Genomic DNA, 24,109 nt, shown 5'->3' with positions numbered 1-24,109 from the left:
TGAGAGACTGTGTCCCCGCGCGTCGGGCTGTGCGGGAGATAAACACGGGATGAGAGACTGTGTCCCCGGGCGTCGGGCTGTGCGGGAGATAAACACGGGATGAGAGACTGTGTCCCCGGGCGGTCGGGCTGTGCGGGAGATGAACACGGGATGAGAGACTGTGTCCCCGCGCGTCGGGCTGTGCGGGGGATAAACACAGGATAGAATGTTCCTCCCTGGGCGGTTGGGCTGTGCTTCGTGCTGCCTGCCTCAGAGCACCCGCCGGCCGCAGTTTGATAGAATGTCTGAGCCTGTGGGGGGCGTTGTTTCTGGGTTCCAGGGAGCTTATTCAGCGTGGCCTCTGGTCCAGGCCGCACTAACCAGGGCTGTTCTCATCCTCAGACGGGAGGCGTGGGCAGCTTCGACATCGCCGGCCTGCTGAACAACCCCGGCTTCATGAGCATGGTAAGGGCCCGCCCCCCTCCCTGTCCATGGTACCTGTGCCACGCGCCAGGCCTGCATCTTCTGTGTCACCGCTGCTGGCCAGGGCTTTCTTGCCTCGGCACTGCTGGCATCTGGGACCAGATGGTTCCTGTCTGTGGGGCCATCCCAGGCACCGCGGGGCGCTGGCAGCGTCCCTGGCCTCACCCACCCCATGTCAGGAGCACCCCCACCCTCAGCTTTGACGATCAAAGGTGTCCCCGATGTTAATGTCCCAAGCAAGACGCACCAGCAGTGAGCACCGAAAACTGCGTCCTGGCTCTCCTGGCTGAATAGCCCGGGGAGATCGCACCCCCGCCCCACCCCGGCGTGGGCTCCCCCTCGCAGTGCAGAGACACTGATTACAATACAGCCGTGTCTGCCTGCAAGGGAAGCAGACATGGTTCAGGCAAGGGAAGCAGAGCGCCGGGCGCCCTGGGCACAGGTGTACCTCCCGATGCCCAGGCACTCGTTCTTCCAGAGGGGCAGACTTTGGCAGGGGGTTCCTTGACTGAGATCCTTGGAGAGCCACCCACCCACACACGCATGTTCATTCCCTGGGAGGTCTGTGTGCCCTGGGACCACTCTGCAGGCTCCCACGGCCTCAGGGTGCAGGGACTTGCCTAAGGCTGTTAGGGGGGAGAAAAGCCCTCAGCCTCACTGGCCGTCAGAAAAATGCCCCAGCCGCGCCAGGGGCCCTGCCTGGGCCGTGCCATTCAGCAGAGGCCGCACCTCTTACTGTAACCCTCGGCCTCTGGCCAGGCTGCCAGGGGAACGCGTGCTCCCTCATCATGGGATGGAGGGTGAGTGGGCCCCAGCCCTCCACGGTGCCTCTCAGCCTGGCCATGGCACAGACTCCTTTTCCCTTTAGACATCTGAGGTTGGCAGAATATGGCCCGCAGCTGGGTTTTGTTAATAAAGTTTTTTTTTTTTTGAGATGGAGTCTCACTCTGTTGCGTCTCCCAGGTTCAAGCGATTCTCCTGCCTCACCCTCCTGAGTAGCTGGGATTACAGGTGCCCACCACCACGCCCAGCTAATTTTGGTGTTTTTTAGTAGAAATGGGTTTCACCATGTTAGCCAGGCTGGTCTCGAACTCCTGACCTTGTGATCCACCTGCCTCGGCTCCCCAAAGTGCTGGGATTACAGGTGTGAGCCACTGTGCCTAACCAATAAAGTTTTACTGACACACAGCCGTGCCCATTCATGCTTCTAGTGTCAGTGGTGGCTTTTACGATACAGTGGCAGAGCTGAGTAGTTGGGTCAGGCACCCCAAGTCTGGAAAGGCTAAGAGTATTTACACACTGGCCCTTTACACAGCAAGTTTGCCACACCTCTGAGCCACCTGTTTTCAACAGGTCCAAAGGAATAATCCCAAGTGGAAAGTTAACGTGAGAAAGTGCCCAGTACAGTGCTATTTATTTATTTATTTATTTTTACTTCTTTTTTGAGACAGAGTCTTGCTCTGTCACCCAGGCTGGAATGCAGTGGTACGATCTCGGCTCACTGCAAGCTCCGCCTCCCTGCAAGCTCCGCCTCCCAGGTTCAGGCAATTTTCCTGCCTCAGCCCCCCTAGTAGCTGGGATTACAGGTGTGCACCACCACACCCGGCTAATTTCGTATTTTTAGTAGAGACGGGGTTTCACCATGTTGGTTAGGCTGGTCTCGAACTCCTGACCTCAAGCGATCTGCCTGCCTCGGCCTCCCAAAGTGCTGGGATTCCAGACGTGAGCCCCCGTGCTCGGCCACAGTGCTATTGATTGATAGAGCAAAACTGGAACCAAATCTGCTAAACCAAATCTGCTAAAGTAGACACAGCAGCTAAAATAACCAAACGCATCCACACGGTGAAACCGTGCAGCCAGTGAGAGAACGTTGCTAAAGCAGGAACCCGAAACAGGATTTAAGTCACAATGTGGAGGTCACAGCTCGTGGGTGGGGGGACGAGAATGTAGGGAAAAGGGTACGAAAGACCAAATGCCCGGCTCTTACTGTTCGCTGGCGTGCTGGCGCCCGGGGTCAAGGCTGGTGAAGAGGGAAAGTGTCTGATGAAAGAGAGCGATGTGCCTGGAGCTTTGTCTTCCTGACAAATTTGTTCTGTTCTTCAGGCTTCAAACCTAATGAACAACCCCCAGATTCAGCAGCTGTAAGTGACAACCGGGCTCCTCCACGTCGTCTTGTGGTTACGTTTCCTTCTATTGTGGGAATATGCACCTGACATAAAACTAGCCCCTTTAAAGTACACAGCTTCATGGTGTTACGTACATTCACACTGCCAGGCAGCTGTCACCACCATTGAGCACCAGCACGTCTTCGTCACCTCCGAAAGAAGCCCCTTCCCCATCACCTGTCACTCCCCAACCCCTCTCCCATCCCCTGACAGCCACACATCCCCTTCCCGTCTCTGTGGCTGGGCCTGTCCTGGACATTTCATAGAAACAGGGTCACACACTGCGTGGTCTTTTGTGTCTGACGTCTCTCACTGAGCGTGACGTCCTCAAGGTGCATCTGCGCTGAGGCCTGGGTCAGGGCCTCGCTCCTTTTCGTGGCTGAGTAATATTCCAGTGCGGATGGACCACGCTGTGCTGATCCACATGTCTATCCGTGGACATTGGGGCTGTTTCTGCCTTTTGTCTGTTGTGAACGGTGCTGCTTGAGCATGGGTGTGCAAGCATCTGTGGGAATCCTGTTCATTTCTCTTGTGTATAAACCTCTGAGTGCAGTTGCTGGCTCATGTGGTAACTCCCCAGTGAACTCTGTGCTTATTGGGGAACTGCTCGACTGTTTTCATGGTGAAATCTTTTTTTTTTTTTTTGAAACGGAGTCTCACTCTGTCACCCAGGTTTGAGTGCAGTGGCACAATCTTGGCTCATTGCAACCTCTGCCTCCTGGGATCAAGTGGGTCTCCTGTCTCAGCTTCCCAAGTAGCTGGAATTACAGGCACCCGCCACCACGCCTGGCTAATTTTTGCATTTTTAGTAGAGATGGGGGTTTCACCATGTTGGCCAGGCTGGTCTTGAACTCCTGACCTCAGGTGATCCACCCACCTCGGCCTCCCAAAGTAGAGGGATGACAGGTGTGAGCCACTGCGGCTGGCCCATGGTCAAATCTAAAAGCATAGTTTCCTGGCCACAGCACCGTGGCCATTTGGGCTGGACCAGTTTCTGGAGCGGGGCTGTCCTGGGCACTGCAGGGTACTAACAGCATCTCTAGCCTCCACCCACTGCATGTCAGGAGTCCCCCCGCCACCGCTGTCTTGGCGTAACCCGATCGTGGCTGTTGAAAATGTGGGCTGCCACTGCAGGGGTCCTCTGGGGGCAGGATCACCCCCTGGCTGAGAACCATGGTCTTTAGGCCAAAGAAGGAAGGGCGTTCCGGGAAAGCGGGTGAACTCACAGGCTGGGTTTGGGCCCAGGAGGCCCGCCAGGTGGTGAGAGAGAATCCTCTCCTGTGGGGGACGGTAAGGGGCTGAGAGGGATTCTCTCCCGGGCCACTGTGAGGGGCCGCGGTGGGGATGGCGGTCAGGCTGTCCCGGCGGCGAGTCACGCGCTCTCTCCTACAGCATGTCCGGCATGATTTCGGGTGGCAACAACCCCTTGGGCACTCCTGGCACCAGCCCCTCGCAGAACGACCTGGCCAGCCTCATCCAGGCGTGAGTGCATCTGCTTCGAGCAGCACATGGGTGGCGGGCAGGGCGCGCGGGTGGAAGGGAGGGAGGAGAGCGGAAGTGTTGCGTCCCCTGCTCTGAAGGGTCTGGCGTCCTCTGGCGAGGGGTCAGACCTGTCTTCGGGGCGGAGAGCCTGAGGGGTCAGCTGGGGATGGACGGACGCAGCAGGCAGGTTCCTGGCCCCGACGGAGCCCCGTGCGCCCTCCCCGCAGGGGTCAGCAGTTTGCGCAGCAGATGCAGCAGCAGAACCCAGAGTTGATAGAGCAGCTCAGGAGCCAGATCCGGAGTCGGACGCCCAGCGCCAGCAACGATGACCAGCAGGAGTGACGCCGCGTGAGTGCCCGGGGCCAGGGCTGGGGGGACGGCCAGCAGGAGTGACGCCACATGAGTGCCCGGGGCCGGGGGGCTGGGGGGACGGCCAGCAGGAGTGACGCCGCGTGAGTGCCCGGGGCCGGGGCTGGGGGGCGGCCAGCAGGAGTGATGCCGCGTGAGTGCCCGGGGCCGGGGGGCTGGGGGGCGGCCAGCAGGAGTGACGCCGCGTGAGTGCCCGGGACCGAGGGGCTGGGGGGCGGCCAGCAGGAGTGACGCCGCGTGAGTGCCCAGTGGTGAGGGCAGCCAGCAGGAGTGGATGCCCGGGGGCTGCAGAGCCTGTCTGGACACTGGACGGGGAGTCCTGGGTGCATCCAGCTCAGAAGATCGCCCTGAACCACCGGGGCAGGCGGGGGCATCTCTGGGCATTGGGCCCCTTTCCAGGCGGCCGCCAAGTCCTGCTCCCCACTCCTGTTTCCCATCTGTGGATCGGGGCTGGGTGGATTAGGGGGAAGCCACGGCTTCCCGGAAGGGCTGGCGTCTGGGGTCTGGGTGGGGATTAGGGGAGAGCCATGGCTCCTTGGAAGGGGCTGGTGTCTGGGCTGGCTTGGTTTCCTTCCCCAGGGCCCCTGAGTTCAGTCCTGTCCGTCTCCAGCAGACGCCGGCTCCCTGGCGCGGGAGGCTCCGGGCCTCCCCAGGCGGTGTTTTCATTCTGCTCTGACGTAGCCTCTTCGTTTTGTCATCGTCCCCTCCTCATATACACACTCTTTCATTTTTAAACCATAATTACTGTAGACAAATTTAAAGGACAAAAATGTTAAAAAGCAGCAAGAACGATCTTAATCTTTTTTTTTTTTTTTTTTTGAGAACATCCTGCTCTGTCACCCCGGCTGGAGGGCAGTGGTACAGTCACATCTCACTGCAGCCTCAACCTCGTGGGCTCAAGTGTCCCACCTCAGCCTCCCCAGTAGCTGGAACTCCAGGCGCACGCCGCTGCGCCTGGCTGATTTTTGTATTTTCTTTAGAGATAGGCTCTCATTATGTTGCCCAGTGGCCTCAACTCCTGGGCTCAAGCGATCCTCCCGCCTCAGCCTCCCAAAGTGCTGAGATTACAAGTGTGAGCCCTGCATTCAGCCCAGCCTTAATCTTTTCACCCAGAGCAACCAACATGAATATTTTGGCCGCCTTTTCTTCCAGTCTTTCCTTTTTTTTTTTTTTTTTTTTTTTTTTTTTAAATAGTTGAGGTGGATTTTTTACCAATGTAACCTCATCCGCAAAGTACCACCACACTGTAGACCCTTCTAGGTCATGACGGTGTTCTCTGTGCCACCAGCCACACGTGGCCCTGAGTGTCTGGAACGCTTCTGGCGCGGCTGTGGCACTGACATTCACTGAAATATGCTGTGGCCCCCGGCTGCTGGTGGTAAGCGCCGTCCACTCTGGGCCTCTCCCGCTGCCTGGAGTGCGCAGTGCAGCCTTGGTCCCCACCTGCGCTCTGACTGCCTTCACGTCTGTCCCCCTCCAGCCGCTCCCGGTGTGATCGCGTCCTTCCCTGGCTGACTGGAAGCCTCTGGTTGTCTGCCGTTTCCTCCTGTTGGACTGCCCGAGAGAGGGGAAGAGAGGGACCTCGGACCTGCATGTCAAGATGGATTTTCCCCTTTTATCTCTGTCCTCCTCCACTCCCTTTTTGTAACTCCCTGACAGCCCCCCAACCCTTCTTGAAATGAGAGCCAGCAAGCTGAGCACAGACCAGCAGCGACCTACCTTCCAGCCCCCAGAAAGCTCAGTCACCTGAGTGTTTTCTAGAATCCTGGGGGACTCCCGGGCCGCTATCGGAGAAGCGACTGGTTTCACGTTCAGCCGTGTGGCTTCCAAAGCCTTTTACAGCCCCCGCCCCCCATCCCGTGGTGTGTCTGCAGGAACTCTCCCGTCCGTGAGAAGCCGCTTTCCCAGTCGACCTCCCGGCCACCCTGGCCCCGTGCCTGCTCGGAGGAGCTCACTGCCAGCCGCGGCCTGTGCGCCATGGGTCATGTGTGTTTGCATGAGGAACTCTTTAGTGGCAGACACCTCAGAGACGGCTGTGGTCACCCCCCGCCTCCGCAGCCCAGGAGCCGTCCTGGGTGCATAGGACCAGTTTCTGTGACTCTTCTCCAGTTGGGCGTGTTGACAGACATGCGTTTCCCCTCCTCCCACCCTCATTTTCTGGTCCTTGCGACAGAACCAGGGGCAACATCATGACCTTCTGTCCCGGCCGCCTTAGCCCTGGGCACAGGGAAGGCAGCTGGGCCGTTTCTGTCTGTCCCGTCCTGCTGTCCTTCTGTCCTGGGTGTTTCACGGACCCAGGGCCCCCCCCAGGAAGCTTATCCCCCCTATTCTGGGTGGAGGCCACGGGGTACCTCAGGTGCCACCCACCTTGGCCCTAAAACAGCCACCAGGAAAGCAGCCAGATAGCCGGACAGCAGGGGGCCTGTCTCGGTTCCTGAGGCCTGGGGGTGGCAGGCGAGCCCATGCGCCGTGGTCCCGGCTGCAGGGTTGTCAGTCGGAGCGTCCTGGGGCTCCCTGGCTCTTGGCCATCTGTGAGGTAGGCGCAGTACCGTGTGTCGTAGGTAACAGTAGGAACGGGGGCCGCAGCGGCCCTGCAGCCCCTCACGGCGGTGAGGCGTGTGCCGAGCCCACCCAGGGTGCAGGGCATGACGTGTGAGGAATAAATAGGCATTGTGACCTCTGTCTGTCTTCGTGTTGACCTTGGCGCCACCGATACCCCCCAACCCCAGACCTCGAGAAAACCCCCGACACGGAGTTTGCACATCAGCTGCGCTGCTTGTGAGTGAGTCCCCGCGACACCTGGAGCCGCACTTCCTGGGTCACAGGTCGTGGGAGGTTCCGGACAGTCAGCCTCTACCCTCTGCTGTCTCCGTTCCCTTTGCCTCCGCCCCCAGCTGCGTCCTGGTGCAGAGGGTCACCCCACGGTCGGGTGAGATGCCTCGGTCCTCGGCAGAGAGTGATCATATTGTCTGTTGCTTTTCTTTTTTTTTTTTTTTTTGAGACTGAGTTTTGCCCTAGATGCCCAGGCTGGAGTGCAATGGTGCAACCTTGGCTCACCGCAGCTTCCACCTCCCGGGTTCAAGTGATTCATTCTCCTGCCCCAGCCTCATGAGTAGCCGGGATTACAGGCGCGCACCACCACGCCCAGCTAACTTTTTGTGTTTTTAGTAGAGACGGGTTTTCTCCATGTCGGTCAGGCTGGTCTCGAACTCCCAACCTCAGGTGATTTGCCCACCTCGGGTTTCCAAAGTACAGGGATTACAGGCGTGAGCCACCACGCCTGGCCTCGTCTGTTGCTTTTCTAGCATGTTGTAACTCCGTAAATGCTGTATTCTGTAACCAGAGGCACCTCCCTTTCACAACGGCCCCAGTTGAGAGGATGGTCCCAGGCAGGAAGGAACCCAGAAAGCTTCCAGGCCTGTCTCGGCCCCAACCCTAGGCTGCTGCACAGGGTTTTGTCGAGAACACAGAAGCTGCTCCCTGGGCCGGGCGCGGCGGCTCATGCCTGTCATCCCAGGACTTTGGGAGGCTGAGGCGGGTGGATCACTTGAGGTGAGGAGTTCAAGACCAGCCTGGCCAACATGATGAAACCCCATCTCCACTGAAAATACAAAAACATATTGGCAGGCATGGTGGCAGGTGCCTGTAGTCCCAGCTCCTCAGGAGGCAGAGGCAGGAGAACCGCTCGAACCCGGGAGATGGAGGTTGCAGTGAGCTGAGATCACACCGTTGCTCTCCAGCCTGGGGAACAGAGCGAGACTCCGTCTCAAAAACATAAAAACGAAAGAACGGCTCCCTGAAGGTCACCTAAACTTTGGTGGACTGTGAATTCCTGTTTCCCACAAGCCAAGGTTGGGCACCGGCACCCCCATGCCAGAGACAGAGAAACCGAGGCCTGGCTGTCAGGCCCGAGGTCACCCCACCTGTGAGCGTCTGAACCTGGCGGAGCCCTGGCGGGGCCTCTGGCTCAGGACCCTGCCTCCAGCACCCCTCTTCTCCACCCCTGCAATCGCAGGAAGAACGGAGATCTGCAGGGGCGGAGTTTCTGGTTCAGCCGCGACCTCTGTCAGCTCCCAAGAATCACACACCAAAAAGTCACAAAATGCAAAGAACAGCTGCCCCGGGATTGCCGGGTCTAGTGCTGAAGAGGCCTGGCTGTGGGAGACAGGTGTGCACTTCAAGTCTCTAGCAGAGCTTCTCACCCGGGCGGCTTGTGCCCCAGGGCACACTTAGCTGGACAGCATCTGGGGACACAAGTGGTTGCTGCAATGGTGGGGGTAGAGGCGAGGGACGCTGCTCAGCCCCCTGCAGGGCCCAGGACAGCCCCACCCCAGAGAATGATCTGGCCCCAGTGTCCACAGAGCCTGGGCGGTGAAAGGGGAACCGTGGATGAGCGATGCTCTTTAGACTGTCCTCAGCTCAGCAGCAGCAGCGTGTCCTAGAGGCGCGGTAGAAACTCTTAAGTCTTGGGCCCCACTCCAGGCCAGGCGCAGTGGCTCACGCCTGCAATCCCAGCACTTTGAGAAGCTGAGGAAGGGGGATGGCTTGAGCCCAGGAGTTCAAGATCAGCCTAGGCAGGATGGTGACCCTCAGCTGGGCGCAGTGGCTCACGCCTGTAATCCCAGCACTTTGGGAGGCTGAGGCGGGCAGATCACCTGAGGTCAGGAGTTCGAGACTAGCCTGGCCAACATAGTGAAACCTTGTCTCTACTAAAAATACAAAAATTAGCCTTGCATGGTGGTAGGTGCCTGTAATCCCAGCTACTTGGGAGACTGAGGCAGGAGAATCGCTTGAACCCAGGAGGCGGAGGTTGCAGTGAGCCGAGATCGCACCACTGCACTTCAACCTGGGCAAGAAGAGTGAAACTCCATCTCAAAAACAAAAAATACGATGGTGAGCCTCTATCTGTACCAAAAAAAAAATTAGCCAGACATGGTGGTGCTCATTTGTAGTCTCTGCTCCTCAGGAGGCTGAGGCAGGAGGATCACTGTAGTGAGTCATTATCACACTGCTGCACTCCAGCCTGGGCAAAAGAGCAAGACCTTGTCTCAAAAAATAAAAAATAGGCCGGGCGCGGTGGCTCATGCTTGTAATCCCAACTCTTTGGGAGTCCAAGGTGGGTAGATCATGAGGTCAGGAGATCAAGACCATCCTGGCTAACATGGGGAAACCTCATCTCTACTAAAAATGCAAAAACTAGCCAGGTGTGGTTGCAGGCACCTGTAGTCCCAGCTACTCGGGAGACGGAGGCAAGAGAATGGCGTGAACCTGGGAGGCGGACCTTGCAGTGAGCCGAGATCACGGCCACTGCACTCCAGCCTGGGCGATAAAGCAAGACTCCGTCTCAAAAAAAAAAAAAAAATTAAAAATAAGTCAGGGCCAGGCTCGGCGGCTCACACCTGTCATCCCAGCACTTTGGAAGGCCGAGGCGGGCAGATCACTTGAAGTCAGGAGTTCAAGACTAGCCCGGCCAACATGGTGAAACCCCGTCTCTACTAAAAATGCAAAAATTAGCCGGGCGTGGTGATGCACACCTGTAATCCCAGCTACTCGGGAGGCTGAGGCAGGAGAATCGCTTGAACCCGGAGGTGGAGGTTGCAGTGAGTCAAGATGGCACCACTGCACTCCAGCCTGGGCGACAGAGTGAGTGAGACTCTTATCTCAAAAGAAAAAAAAAATTAGATACGTGTGTGGGCCCTGGTTGTATGTTCATCAAACCCTCTAGCGCCCACCAAATTTAAGACCCAATGATCCCTCTGTGTCCTGCTTCTTGTATTTAGCCAGCCCCTCCACTCCCATTGGATCTGCATCCTATTTATTTATTTTTTTTGAGATGGAGTTTCGCTATTGCTGCCTAGGCTGGAGGGCAATGGAGTGCAATGGCGCGATCTTGGCTCACTGCAATCTCCACCTCCCAGGTTCAAGCAATTCTCCTGCCTCAACCTCCCTGAGTAGCTGGGACTACAGGCACCCGCCACCACGCCCAGCTAATTTTTGTATTTTGGATAGAGACGGGGTTTCACCACATTGGCCAGGCCAGTCTTGAACTCCTGACCTCAGGTGATCTGCCCATCTCGGCCTCCCAGAGTGCTGGGATGACAGGTGTGAGCCGCTGCGCCTGGCTGGATCCGCATTGTAAGTCAAACAGCCCAGGTGATGGCAATGCCCCTGTTTGGAGAAGCCCACTACGGGAAACACCTGCAGACACCGTTGCAGGAGGCACGTAGCCTGCGGTTGGGCTACCGCAGCCGACTCGCCCTTCAGTCTTGGTAGACGACCTCGGCTTATTTCCTCCCATCTCGTGTCCATCACTGGGAAAGCCTGTACACCCTCTTCCCGGTTGACCCCGAACCCAGCCCAAGCCTTTAAGAGACCCCAGAAAGTTTCTGTTTTGGAATCACCACAGGGTGGAGAAGAGGAGGGGCGGCGAGGGGGAGCTGTCATCCCAGAACCAGCAGCTTCTCTGTGCCACTTGATGAGAAGCGTGTCATAGATAACGGCTTGTCGATCCCACACAAGTTAGAAATAGGGTATTTCTGAATATTCCTGTCAGAGATGCACGGAGCAAAGAAATGGTAATTAAACTTGGGTTTTGTGTAAGTCGTGACTCGGGGCTCCAGGAGTAGGTTGGACCTCCCAAGTGTAATCATGAAATTAGGAAGGCTCTGCCCTCTGCTTCTCTGCGCGCTTGGGGTGCGGTTCCTACAAAACCTGACCCTGCATGGGCGACGTTGCAAACTCCTCCAGAGTAAGTCCCAGGAAGCCACGCGGAGGAAACAAATAGTGGTTTTCTTTTTTGCAGAATTGGTGCTTCTCAATGGGGGCAGTTGTCCTCCCCGGGACACAGGGTGATGTCTGGGGACATCTGTGGTTGTCACGACTGGGGGTTGCGCCTGGCATGGAGTGGGTGGAGGCCAGGGACGCTGCTCAGCACCCTGCAGTGCCCAAGATGCCCCCACTCCAGAGAATAATTCAGCCCCAAATGTCCATAGCACAGAGGAGGAGAAGCCCAGCCACATGATACTCTCTAGATAAATGTGTCAAATAAATCCATGTCCCAAACTGTTTTGCCATTAGGAAAAATAATTTGTCACTGGCTCTGGAATGTCCCGGTATCTTTGAAGGAAAAGATTTCACCCCAAACTGAGTAACATGAAAACCTAAAATAAGTCGGGCGCAGTGGCTCATGCCTGTAATCCCAGCACTTTGGGATCCCGAGGCGAGTGGATCACGAGGTCAGGAGATCAAGACTATCCTGGCTAACACGGTGAAACCCTGTCTCTACTAAAAATGCAAAAAATTATCTGGGCATGGTGGCGGGCACCTGTAGTCCCAGCTGCTCCAGAGGCTGAGGCAGGAGAATAGTGTGAACCCGGGAGGCGGAGCTTGCAGTGAGCTGAGATCACGCCACTGCACTCCAGCCTGGGTGACAGAGCGAGACTCCGTCTCAAAAGGAAAAAAAAAAAAAAAAGAAGGCAGGGCGCAGTGGCTCAAGCCTGTAATCCCAGCACTTTGGGAGGCCGAGACGGGCGGATCACGACGTCAGGAGTTCGAGACCATCCTGGCTAACACGGTGAAACCCCGTCTCTACTAAAAAATACAAAAAACTAGCCGGACGAGGTGGCGGGCGCCTGTAGTCCCGGCTACTCGGGAGGCTGAGGCAGGAGAATGGCGTAAAAACCCGGGAGGCAGAGCTTGCAGTGAGCTGAGATCCGGCCACTGCACTCCAGCCTGGGCGACACAGCGAGACTCCGTCTCAAAAAAAAAAAAAAAAAAAAGAAAGAAAATAAAACCTCCAATGAAGTGACCTTCCCCATCCTGTTCTCCATCTTTCAAAAATATCTTATTTCAAATTATTCTTTTTAGAGACAGGATCTGGCTCTGTTGCCTAGGCTGGAGTGCAGCAGCATGACCATAGCTCACTGTAGCCTCAACCTCCTTGGCTCAAGTGATCCTCCCACCTCAGCTTTTCAAGTAGCTGGGACTACAGCCATAGATCACCACGCCTAGCTAATTTTATTTATTAGTTTTAAATTTTATTTATTTTTTGAGACAGAGTCACACGCTGTCACCCACGCTGGAGTGCAGTGGTGCGATCTCAGCTCACTGCAAGCCTCAACCTCCTGGGTTCAAGCAATTCTCCTGCCTCAGCCTCAACAGTAGCTGGGATTACAGGCGTGCGCCACCATGCCTGGCTAATTATTTTGTGTTTTTAGTAGAGATGGGGTTTTGCCATGTTGGTCAATTTGGTCTCGAACTCCTCATCTCAAATGATCCACCCGCCTCGGCCTCCCAAATTGCTGGGATTACAGGGGTGAGCTACCGCACACAGCCTATTTTTAAATTTTAGATTCAGGGGTACATGTGTCCTCCCTCCCTCCTTTCCTTCCTCCCTCCCTCCCTTTCCTCACTTCTTCCCTTCCTTCCTCCTGCCTTACTATGGTATCGAGATGAACCTGGCCAACATGGTGAAACTCCATCTCTACTAAAAATACAAAAATTAGCTGAGCGTGGTGGCAGGCATCTGTAATCTCAGCTCCTCGGGAGGCTGAGGCAGGAGAATCTCTTGAACTGGGAGGCAGAGTTTGCAGTGAACCGAGATCACACCACTGCACTTCAGCCTGGACGACAAAGCGAGACTGTCCCAAATAAAATAATAAAAAATAATAAAATAAAAAGGCCAGGCACCGTGGCTCACGCCTGTCATCCCAGCACTTTGGGAGGCCCGAGGCGGGATGATCACCTGAGGCCAGGAGTTCGAGACCAGTCTCACCAACATGGAGAAACCCCATCTCTGCTAAAAATACGAAATTAGCTGGGTGTGGTGGTGCACGCCTGTAATCCCAGCTACTAGGGAGGCTGAGACAGGAGGATCGCTTGAACCCGGGAGTTGGAGGTTGCAGTGAGCTGAGGTTGTGCCACTGCACTTCAGCCTGGGTGACAGAGCGAGACTCCACCTCTAAATAAATAAATAAATAAATAATTAAAAAAATTAACATTGGGTTGGAGACCAAACACCCGGCCTTCAGCCTGGGCAACAGAGCGAGACTCCGCCTCTAAATAAAACAAACAAACAAACAAACAAATAATAAAAAAAATTAACATTGTGTTGGAGACCAAACACCCGGGTTGTGGTCTCGGAAATGGGGAGCCGGGGCGATTCCGCACGGAGCCGCCAGGGGGCGCGGCAGCCACGGGCACCCACGTGCGTCCGCAGCTGCCAGGGCTGCGATCGACAAGGCGTGGCTCCTCCTGCAGCCACCCGGGGTCAGAGCCTAGGGACCGCCCTGCTCCTAGAGATTTGCTCTTAGAACCGGGTCTCCTCTCAGAATGACACGGAGAATACGTCCTCCGAAGCAGGGATGCCCTACTGGGTCCTCGTGCTTTGATGGAGCCAAGAGGATGCACGCAGTGGACTAGGGAGCCAGGCTGGCCCTGCATAGCTGTGGGATGCAGAGTCAACGACGTGGGGCGCCGTAGCCTGGGCGCGCGAGGACGCCGAAGCCCACCAGAAACCAGAAATTCTCATCAGCTCACAGTGGTCCTGAATTCTTGCCAAGCCCAGGTAGACTTGAGGAGCCCCGTTCCTCTGTCTCCCTCTCTTTTGTTAATTGTGCTTTTTCAACCTGTATACATTTTTATTTACTTATTTATATTTTTTAACTTTAATTTTTTTTTTTTTTTTTTTTTTTTTGAGACGGAGTCTTGCTCTGTCCCCCAGGCTAGAGCGCAGTGCCATGATCTCGGCTCACTGCAACCTCCGCCTCCTGGGTGCAAGTGATTCTCATGTCTCAGCCTCCAGAGTAGCTGGGACTATAGTCACACACCACCACGTCTGGCTATTTGTGTGTGTGTGTGTTTATAGTAGAGACAGGGTGTCTCCATGTTGGCCAGGCTGGTCTTGAACTCCTGGCCTCAGGTAATCCACCTGTCTCAGCCTCCCAAAGTGCTGGGAATACAGGTGTTAGCCACCATGCTCAGTCAATTTTTATTTATTTTTGAGACAAAGTCTCTCTTTCTGTGTGTCTGCTTTCCAGGCTGGAGAGCAGTGGTGCAGTCACGGCTCATCCCAGCCTCCACCTCCTGGGCTCAAGCGATCCTCCGGCCTCAGCCTCCCGAGTACACGGGACTACAGGCATATGCCATCATGCCTGGATAATTTTTTTTTTAGAGATGGGGTCTTGCGGTGTTGCCCAGGCTGGTCTCAGACTCTTGCTTGGCCTTATGCAGTCCTCCCACCTTGGCCTCCCAAAGTTGGGATTACAAGTGGGTGCCACTGTGCCAGGCTGCTTCTTCTTTTTCTTTTTCTTTTTTTTTAAGAGATGGGTTCCTATCCTGGCTGACACGGTGAAACCCCGTCTCTACTAAAAAATACAAAAAACTAGCCGGGCGAGGTGGCGGGCGCCTGTAGTCCCAGCTACTCGGGAGGCTGAGGCAGGAGAATTGCGTGAACCCGGGAGGCGGAGCCTGCAGTGAGCTGAGATCCGGCCACTGCACTCCAGCCTGGGCGGCAGAGCGAGACTCCGTCTCAAAAAAAAAAAGAGATGGGTTCCCCAGGCTGGAGTGCAGTGGCACCATCGTAGCTCACGGCAGCCTTGAGCTCCTGGACTCCAGTGATCCCCTTACTTCAGCCTCCTGAGTAGCTGGGACTACAGGCATTTTAAAGACTTTTAATGGAAGTGAAACATACCTACACCAAAGTGCTCAAATTATAAGCAAACATCATGGGCCGGGCGCGGTGGCTCACACCTGTAATCCCAGCACTTTGGGAGGCCGAGGCGGGTGGATCACCTGAGGTCAGGAGTTCGAGACCAGCCTGGCTAACATGGCGAAACCCCATTTCTACTAAAAAATACCAACATTAGCCGAGTGTGGTGGTGGGCATCTGTAATCCAAGCTACTCGGGAGACTGAGGCAGGAGAATCGCTTGAACCCAGGAAGTGGAGGTTGCAGTGAACCAGATCATGCCACTGCACTCCAGCCTGGGCAACAAGAGCGAGACGCCATCTCAAAAGAAGCAAACATCATGATGAATTTATTTTCACAAGGGGAACACGCCCATATCATTGGTACCTACACCAAGAAACCAAACCTAAGCAGTTCCCCCACACTCCTGCTACTCCCTGCTTACCCAAAGGGTGACACTGACCTAGCGTTTGATGCCATGGATGGGTGGTACCTGTTTTTGAGAGTTATACAAATACGATCTGCAAAAGGTAAAGCCACAAGTGTTTCAGAAGAAAATATAGGGTCTATTTTGGGGTAGGCAAAATTTTCTTAGAGAGAAAGCAAAAAGCACTAACCATAAAGTTTTTTTTTTGTTTTGTTTTGTTTTTTCTTTTTCTTTGAGACAGAGTTTCACTCTTTTTACCCAGGCTGGAGTGCAATGGCGAGATCTCGGCTCACTGCAACCTCTGCCTCCCAGGTTCATGCGATTCTCCTGCCTCAACCTCTCGAGTAGCTGGGATTACAGGCGCCACCACCATGCCTGGCTAATTTTGTATTTTTAGTGGAGACGGAGTTTCTTCATGTTGGTCAGGCTGGTCTTGAACTCCCAGCCTCAGGTGATCTGCCCACCTCAGCCTCCCAAAATGCTGGGATTACAGGTGTGAGCCACCGCACCCGGCCAAGTTTGTTTGTTTGTTTGTTTTTAATCAACAACTAGACTGCATTAAAATAATGATGCCATTAAAATAGAGGGATAAATTGACCCATTGAGTGGGTGAAGACATTTGCAATATGTACTTTATAAAAATATCAAGTACTCCTACCGATCAGTGAGAAGAAGAGAGATGACCCAATTCTCTTAATGGGCAAAACACTTGGAAAGACATTTCGGCCAGGCGCGGTGGCTCACGCCTGTAATCCCAGCACTTTGGAAGGCCGAGGTGGGTGGATCACAAGGTCAGGAGATCGAGACCATCCTGGCTAACACAGTGAAACCCCGTCTCTATTAAAAATACAAAAAATTCAAGCCTGTAATCCCAGCACTTTGGGAGGCCGAGACGGGTGGATCACGAGGTCAGGAGATCAAGACCACCCTGGCTAACACGGTGAAACCCCGTCTCTACTAAAAAATACAAAAAATTAGCCAGGTGAGGTGGCGGGCGCCTGTAGTCCCAGCTACTCGGGAGGCTGAGGCAGGAGAATGGCATAAACCTGGGAGTCGGAGGTTGCAGTGAGCTGAGATCACGCCACTGCACTCCAGCCTGGGCAACAGAGTGAGACTCCGTCTCAAAACAGACAAAACAAAACCATAATAGCAAACAACTACACCAGAATAGCTCAAGTTAAAGGACCTGGGAAACAAGTGCTAGCCAGGTGTGGTGACACACACCTATAGTCCCAGCTATTTGGGAGGCTGAGGCGGATGGATTGCTTGAATCCAGGAGTTCAAGACCAGCCTGAGCAACATGGGAAGACTCTGTCTCTACACACACAAAATAATAGGCTGGGCTTGGTGGCTCATGCCTGGAATCTCAGCACTTTCGGAGGCTGAGTCAGGACGATCACTTGAGACCAGGAGTTCAACACCAGCTTAAGTGACATAGTAAAACTCCAGCCTGGCCAATATGGTGAAACCCCATCTCTACTAAAAATACAAAAAGTAGTCAGGCATGGTGGCGGGCGCCTCTAATCCCATCTACTTGGGAGAATGAGGCAGGAGAATCACTGGAACCCGGGAGGTGGAGGTTGCAATGAGCTGAGATCACGCCATTGAACTCCAGCCTGGGCTACAGACAGCCTGGGCTACAGAGGGAGGCTCCATCTCAAAAAAAAAAAAAAAAAAAAGGATCTTTACAGTTGAAAAACCTGACATACGTCAGCCAGGTGACCCAGTCAGTGTCAACAGTGGTAAGTCATGTTGACTGCATGGACGTTGACATGATGTGGTGAGGATGGCACCTCACTTCTGTAGTCTTCCTCAAAAACAAACAACAGAAACACAACTCCAGTCCAATGGTGAGAAAACTATCAGGAAACCTCCAATCAAATATTCCAGGCCGGGCGCGGTGGCTCACGCCTGTCATCCCAGCACTTTGGGAGGCCGAGGTGGGTGGATCATGAGGTCAGGAGATCAAGACCATCCTGGCTAACACGGGGAAACCCCGTCTCTACTAAAAAGACAAAAAAATTAGCTGGGCGTGGTGGCAGACGCCTGTAGTCCCAGCTACTCGGGAGGCTGAGGCAGGAGAATGGCGTGAACCCAGGAGGCGGAGCTTGCAGTGAACCGAGATCGCACCACTGCACTCCAGCCTGGGCGACAGAGCGAGACTCCGTCTCAAAAAAAAAAAAAAAGAAAGAAATATTCCACAACATATCTGACCTGTCCTCCTCAAAACTGTCCAGGTCATGAAATACAAGGAACGTCTGAGAAACTGTCACAGCAAGAGGGGTCTAAGAAGATGTGATGAGTAAATATCATGTGAGGCGGGGCGCAGTGGCTCACGCCTGTCATCCCAGCACTGTGGGAGGCTGAGGCAGGAGGATCACTTGAGGTCAGGAATTCGAGACCAGCCTGGCCAACATGGAGAAACCCCATTTCTACTAAAAATACAAAAAATTAGCAGAGCATGGTGGCAGGTGCCTGTAGTCCCAGATGCTCGGGAGACGGAGGCATGAGAATCACTTGAACCTGGAAGGTGGAGGTTGCAATGAGCTGAGATTACACCACTGCACTCCAGCCTGGGCAACAAGAGTGAGACTCCGTCTCCAAAAAAAAAAAAAACCAAAATCCAAAACCAAAAACCAAAAACAAACAAACAAAAACACCACGTTTATATTTCAGTGAATTTTCTTTTTCTTTTTTCTTTTTGAGATGGAGTTTCACTCTTTTTGCCCAGGCTAGAGTGCAATGGCGCGATCTCGGCTCACTGCAACCTCCGCCTCCCGGATTCAAGCGATTCTCCTGCCTCAGCCTCCCAAGTAGCTGGGATTATGGACATGCGCCACCACGCCTGGCTAATTTTGTATTTTTAATAGAGGCGGGGTTTCTCCATGTTGGTCAGGCTGGTCTTGAACTCCCGACCTCAGGTGATCCACCAGCCTCAGCCTCCCAAAGTGCTGGGATTACAGGCGTGAGCCATCGCACCAAGCTTTCAATGAATTTTCTTATGCTCTTCACCTAGATTCACTTATTCTTAACATTTTGCCAAATTTTCTTTTTTTCTTCTTATGTGTGTGTATATGTGTATAATAATAATTATTATTTTTTGCCAACAATTCAAATGAAAGTTCCAGACATCAAGTATTGTATATCTCCTGAGAACAAGGACATTCTATTACATAAATACAGTATAATTGTTAAATTCAGGAAATTAAACAATACTGAATATTGGCATAATATGATTATTTAATATACAGTCTATATTCAAATTTTGTCTGTTGTTTGTTTGTTTTTTTTTGTTTGTTTGTTTTTGAGTTGGAGTTTTGCTCTTGTCGCCCAGGCTGGAGTGCAGTGGACAAATCTCAGCTCACTGCAGCCTCCGCCCCCTGGGTTCAAGTGATTCTCCCACCTAGCTGGTATTACAGATCCAGCTAATTTTTGTATTTTTAGTAGAGACAGGGTTTCACCATGTTGGCCAGCCTGGTCTCAAACTCCTGATCTCAGGTGATCCACCTGCCTTGGCCTCCCATAGTGCTGGAATTACGGGCGTGAGCCACCGCGCCCGGCCCTTTTTGTTGTTGTTTTTTTGTTTGTTTGTTTGTTTCGGTTTTTGAGACAGGGTCTTGCTCTGTTGCCCAGGCTGGAGGTCAGTGGCAGAATCATAGTTCACTGTAGCCTTGAACTCCTGGGCTTAAGCACTCCTCCCTCCTCCCAGTAGCTGGGGTGACAGGTGTGCGTCACCACACCTGGGAAATTAAAATTTGGGTTTTTTTTGTTCGTTTGTTTGTTGTTTTTTGTAGAGACAGGGTCTCACTATGTTGCTCAGGCTGGTCTTGAACTCCAGGGCTCAAACGATCCTCCTGCCTCAGCTTCCCAAAGTGCTGGGATTATAAGGCATGAGCCACCGTGCCTGGCGTCTTGTTTTATTTTGTATTTTGGTGATTATCTTCCTGGATTGAGACTCTTTTCTTATATTTATTCACCTCTTATATTGGTTCTCCTGTGAATTGCTCATTCATCTTCCTTCCCATTTTTATTTGAGGATGTTTATTTTCTATCAAGGGCTCTGTCTCATATAATATCAACATTTTTCTCCCAGCCTGTTTCTTGTCTATTAAATCCATTCATGGTGTTTTTTTTACTATGGAAGATTTTTGAAATATTCAATGCAGTCAAATGTGTCAGTATTTTTTTTTTTTTTTTTTTTGGAGAGAGATAGGGTCTCATCATCTTGCTCAGGCTTGTCTCCCAACTCCTGGGCTCAAGAGATCCTCCTACCTCAGCCTCCCAGAGTGCTGGGATGATAGGCATGCATCACTGTGCTACTTTTATTTTATTTTATTGTTTAGTATTTTTTTCTATTGCACTCTGAAGACACCTGCTCCTACATAGCTTCTGGTGCATAGGAGGTTTTCAAAAACACACGCTGAATGAATCAAAGCCCAAAGCTTACGTAGCTCCTTCTCTGAGCAGCCTGATTCTCCAAACAATTATGAATAAATATCGCATGCTATGAATTCCCCTTAGGAAGTAGTTGTCCTGTGGCGTCTACCTGGTGTGCTCGTGTTCCAAGCCATCTTTTTCTTGTCATGAGTTATGGAAAACAGAAACAGAGTCAGATCACTCTGCATCTGATAATAAAAATAGCTACCACAAACTGCGTGTTCCACAAGATGATGTCAGCTCCACGCAGGCAGAAAATGGCATTAAATGCTAAGAACTTGTAGATGCCTCATTTATAGCCTCTGCAAAACTGAACTGTCTTTTGACGCCTTCAATCTCTGTGCCTCCTCCGGTCTTTCCTATTTTAGCGAGCACCAGGATCCATCCGATGGCACAAAGCTGAAAACAGGAGTCATCCCCAACACCTTCTTCTCCTGCAACCCACACGGACAAACCAGTGCCAAGTCCTGTCAATTCACCCTCCAAAACATTTCTCAAACTCACTCACTGTCCTTTCTCCTGTCAATGCCCTCAGCTAAACTACCATCAAGTCTTAGAAATAGATATAGGGTCTCATTATGTTGCCCAGGCTGGTCTCGAACTCCTGGGCTCAAGCGATCTTCCTTCCTTGGCTTCCCCATGTGCTAGGATTACAGGCGTGTGCCAAGGCACCCAGCCCAACTCTTGCCCAGAGGACTCTGAAGTAGTCTCCCTGCTTCCATTCTTGCTTCTCTGTAATTCAGGCTTTCTTTACACACGAGTCGAAATAATCTTAAGACATAAAATTAGATGACAACCCTCACCTACTTAACATCCTTCAATGAATCACACTGCACTTACGGTAACATCCAATTCCACAGCACGGTCTACGGGACTGTCCCTAATCTCCCATCTCCCCACTGCTCATGGATGTTTAGCCAGGCTGGCTTTCCAACTCCTCAAACGCAGCAAACCCTTTTCCATCTGTTTGTCAACTATCCTCTCTCCTCTCCCTACTTCCCAGTACTTTTTTTTTTTTTTTTTTTTTTTGAGATGGAGCCTAGCTCTGCTGCCCAGACTGGAGTGCAGTGGCATGATCTTGGCTCACTGCAACCTCCACCTCACGAGTTCAAGCAATTCTCCTACCTCAGCCTCCCGAGTAGCTGGGATTACAGGTGCCCACCTCCACACCCTGCTAGTTTTCTTTTTTTCTTTTTCTTTTTTTTTTTTTTTTTTTTTTTGAGACAGAGTCTCGCTCTGCCTCCCAGGCTGGAGTGCAGTGGCGTGATGTTGGCTCACTGCAAGCTCCGCCTCCCGGGTTCATGCCATTCTCCTGCCTCAGCCTCCCGAGTAGCTGGGACTACAGGCGCCTGCCACATTGCCCGGCTAGTTTTTTTGTATTTTTTAGTAGAGACAGGGTTTCACCGTGTCAGCCAGGATGGTCTCGATCTCCTGACCTCGTGATCCGCCCGTCTCGGCCTCCCAAAGTGCTGGGATTACAGGCTTGAGCCACTGCGCCCGGCCTTCTTTTTTTTTTTTTTTTTTTTTTTGAGATAGAGTCTCGCTCTGTCACCCAGGCTATAGTGCAGTGGTATGATCTCGGCTCACTGCAAGCTCCACCTCCCGGGTTCATGCAATTCTCCTGCCTCAGCCTCCCGAGTAGCCGGGACTACAGGCGCCCGCCAGCACGCCTGGCTAATTTTTTTGTATTTTTTAGTGGAGACGGGATTTCACTGTATTAGCCAGGATGGTCTCAATCTCCTGAGCTCGTGATCTGCCCACCTCAGACTCCCAAAGTGCTGGGATTACAGGTGTGAGCCACCGTACCCAGCCTTCTCGTATATTTGACTTGGCTAATTCCTGCAGAGAAGTCTCTCTCTTTCTTTCTTCACAGAACTTAGTATGACCTATAGTTTTTCTAGTATGTAGGCGTATTAGTTATCTATTGCCATATGACCATTTTTCCCCCAAACTTAGTGCCACCAGGCATGGTGGCTCATGCCTGTAATCTCAGCACTTTAGGAGGCTGAGGTGGGAGGATTTCCTGAATCCAGGCATTTGAGACTGGCTTGTGTGACATTAGGTAAAAAATTAGCTAGGCATGGTGGCACATGCTCCCAGGTACTCGGGAGGCTGAGGTGGGAGGACTGCTCGAGCCCAGGAGGTCATGGCTACAATGAGCTATGATTGCACCACTGCACTCCAGCCTGGGTGATGGGGCAGGACCCTCTCTCAAAATACAAGCAAACAAACACAAAACTAAGTGGCTTGAAACAGCATTTATTATCTCAGTTTCTCTGGATGAGGAATTCAGGTGCAGTTCATATGGGTCTTCTGTTTTCAGGGTCTTTGTCTCTCTTTCTTTTCTTCTTCTTTCCTTCTTTCAATCTTTCTTTCTTTCTTTCTTTCTTTCTTTCTTTCTTTCTGTCTGTCTGTCTGTCTGTCTGTCTCTCTCTCTCTCTCTTCCTTTTTTTTTGTTGCCCAGGCTGGAGTGTAATGGTATGATTTCAGCTCACTGTCACCTCGGCCTCCCAGGTCCAAATGATTCTGATGCCTCAGCCTCCTGAATAGCTGGGACTACAGGTGCCCGCCACCATGCCCAGCTAATTTTGGTATTTTTAGTAGAGATGGGGTTTCGCCATCTTGGCCAGGCTGGTCTCAAACTCCTGACTTTAAGTGACTTGCCCACCTCGGCCTTCCAAAGTGCTGGGATTATAGGCATGAGCCACTGTGTACAGCTTTGTTTTAGGGTCTTTCAAAGGTTGCAATTGAAGTGAAGCAGTCAACCGAAAGCTCACTTGGGGCAGGACCCTCTTCCATGATAATACTCATGGCTGCAGGCAGCATTTGCTTCCTTATGGGCTGTTGTGCTGAGGGTCTCATTGCCTTGCTGACCATTGGCTGGAGGATACTCTCAGTTCCTTGCCCTGTGGATCTCTCCAGCATCTTAGCTTGCTTTGTCAAGTCATGTAGGCTGAGCAGGTGAGAGACAGGCTCTGCTAGCAAAATAGAAGTCACAGTCTCTCAGAGTCTAATCGCAGAATGACATCCCATTCGTTTGCCATTTTCTATTTGTTAGAATCAAGTCATTGGGCCAAGCGCAGTGGCTCATGCCTGTAATCCCAGCACTTTGGGAAGGCAAAGCAAGAGGATCACCTGAGGTCAGGAGTTCGAGACCAGCTTGGCCAACATGGTGAAACACCGTCTCTACTAAAAACACAAAAATTAGCTGGAGTGGTGGCATGCGACTATAATTGCATCTACTCGGGAGGATGAGGCAGGAGAATTGCTTGAACATGGGAGTCGGAAGTTGCAGTGAGCCAAGATCGTGCCACTGCACTCCAGCCTGAGTGACAAGAGCAAGACTCTGTCTAAAAAAAAAAAATTTTTTTTTTTTTTTTTAGAGATAGGGTCTCACTATGCTACCCAGGCTGGCCTTGAACTCCTGGACTCAAGCGATCCTCCTGCCTCGGTCTCTTAAAGTGCTGGGATTACAAATGTGAGCCACTGCGCCCTGCCAAGATTTGGTTTTTAACTTATGCGTTACCTCGTATACTTATTTTTTCATGGTTTGAACATGTAACATCTACTTTCTTAGCAATTTTGCAGTATGCAATGCATCGTTACCAGCTGCAGCCACCGTGATGTACGGTCGATCTCTTGGACTTATTCCTCCTGCCTATCAACAGAGATTTGTTGAAAGGATGAAGCTGCTTCTTCAGCCGTCCGTAAGGGGATCAGCAGCGAGGACACTGAGAGAGGAGCCGCCTGCGTTGGAAATCACTTCCCGTCCACACCTCCAAGCTCCTTCCAAGCGGGATTCAGCACCAGATGCCCCTGGACAGCTCTGGAAACCCAATCCTGCCGGAACCGTTCCTCGCCGATCCGAGTTTCCCGTCGGGGCCGCTTGGTGGCTGCGCCCGCCGCTCTGCGGGAGGAAACCCCTTTCCTGTGCCGGTAGAAGAGGTGGAGTCGCATGTGAGTGGCAGGTTCCGCAGCCAATAGTATGGAAAGTTCTGCCAGCGGCTCTCGGGGAGGCCAATGGGCAGGGGCGTGGGCGGGGCGTGGGCCAGCCGCGCTGAGCGGGGCCTCTCCAGGCCGC

The 24,109-nt window shown here is 52.8% G+C and overlaps 1 protein-coding gene across 1 annotated transcript in view; it reads left to right on the top strand.

The window, feature by feature from the left end:
• Positions 1–7,158, top strand: part of SGTA (small glutamine rich tetratricopeptide repeat co-chaperone alpha) — a 29,901-nt gene extending 22,743 nt beyond the window's left edge. Inside the window, exons 8-12 of the mRNA XM_005587475.5 lie at positions 382–444; positions 2,566–2,603; positions 4,020–4,109; positions 4,337–4,457; positions 5,959–7,158. Of these exons, the coding sequence (XP_005587532.1) occupies positions 382–444; positions 2,566–2,603; positions 4,020–4,109; positions 4,337–4,451 (306 nt within the window). The 3' untranslated portion in view covers positions 4,452–4,457; positions 5,959–7,158. The remainder of the gene's footprint in view (positions 1–381; positions 445–2,565; positions 2,604–4,019; positions 4,110–4,336; positions 4,458–5,958) is intronic.
• The last annotated feature ends 16,951 nt before the right edge of the window (positions 7,159–24,109 follow it).

The sequence above is a fragment of the Macaca fascicularis genome, chromosome 19 (genome assembly GCF_037993035.2).
Source record: "Macaca fascicularis isolate 582-1 chromosome 19, T2T-MFA8v1.1".
Taxonomy (NCBI): Eukaryota; Metazoa; Chordata; class Mammalia; order Primates; family Cercopithecidae; genus Macaca; species Macaca fascicularis.
Note: the sequence above shows the minus strand (reverse complement) of the source record. Positions and strands in the feature narration are given on the sequence as shown.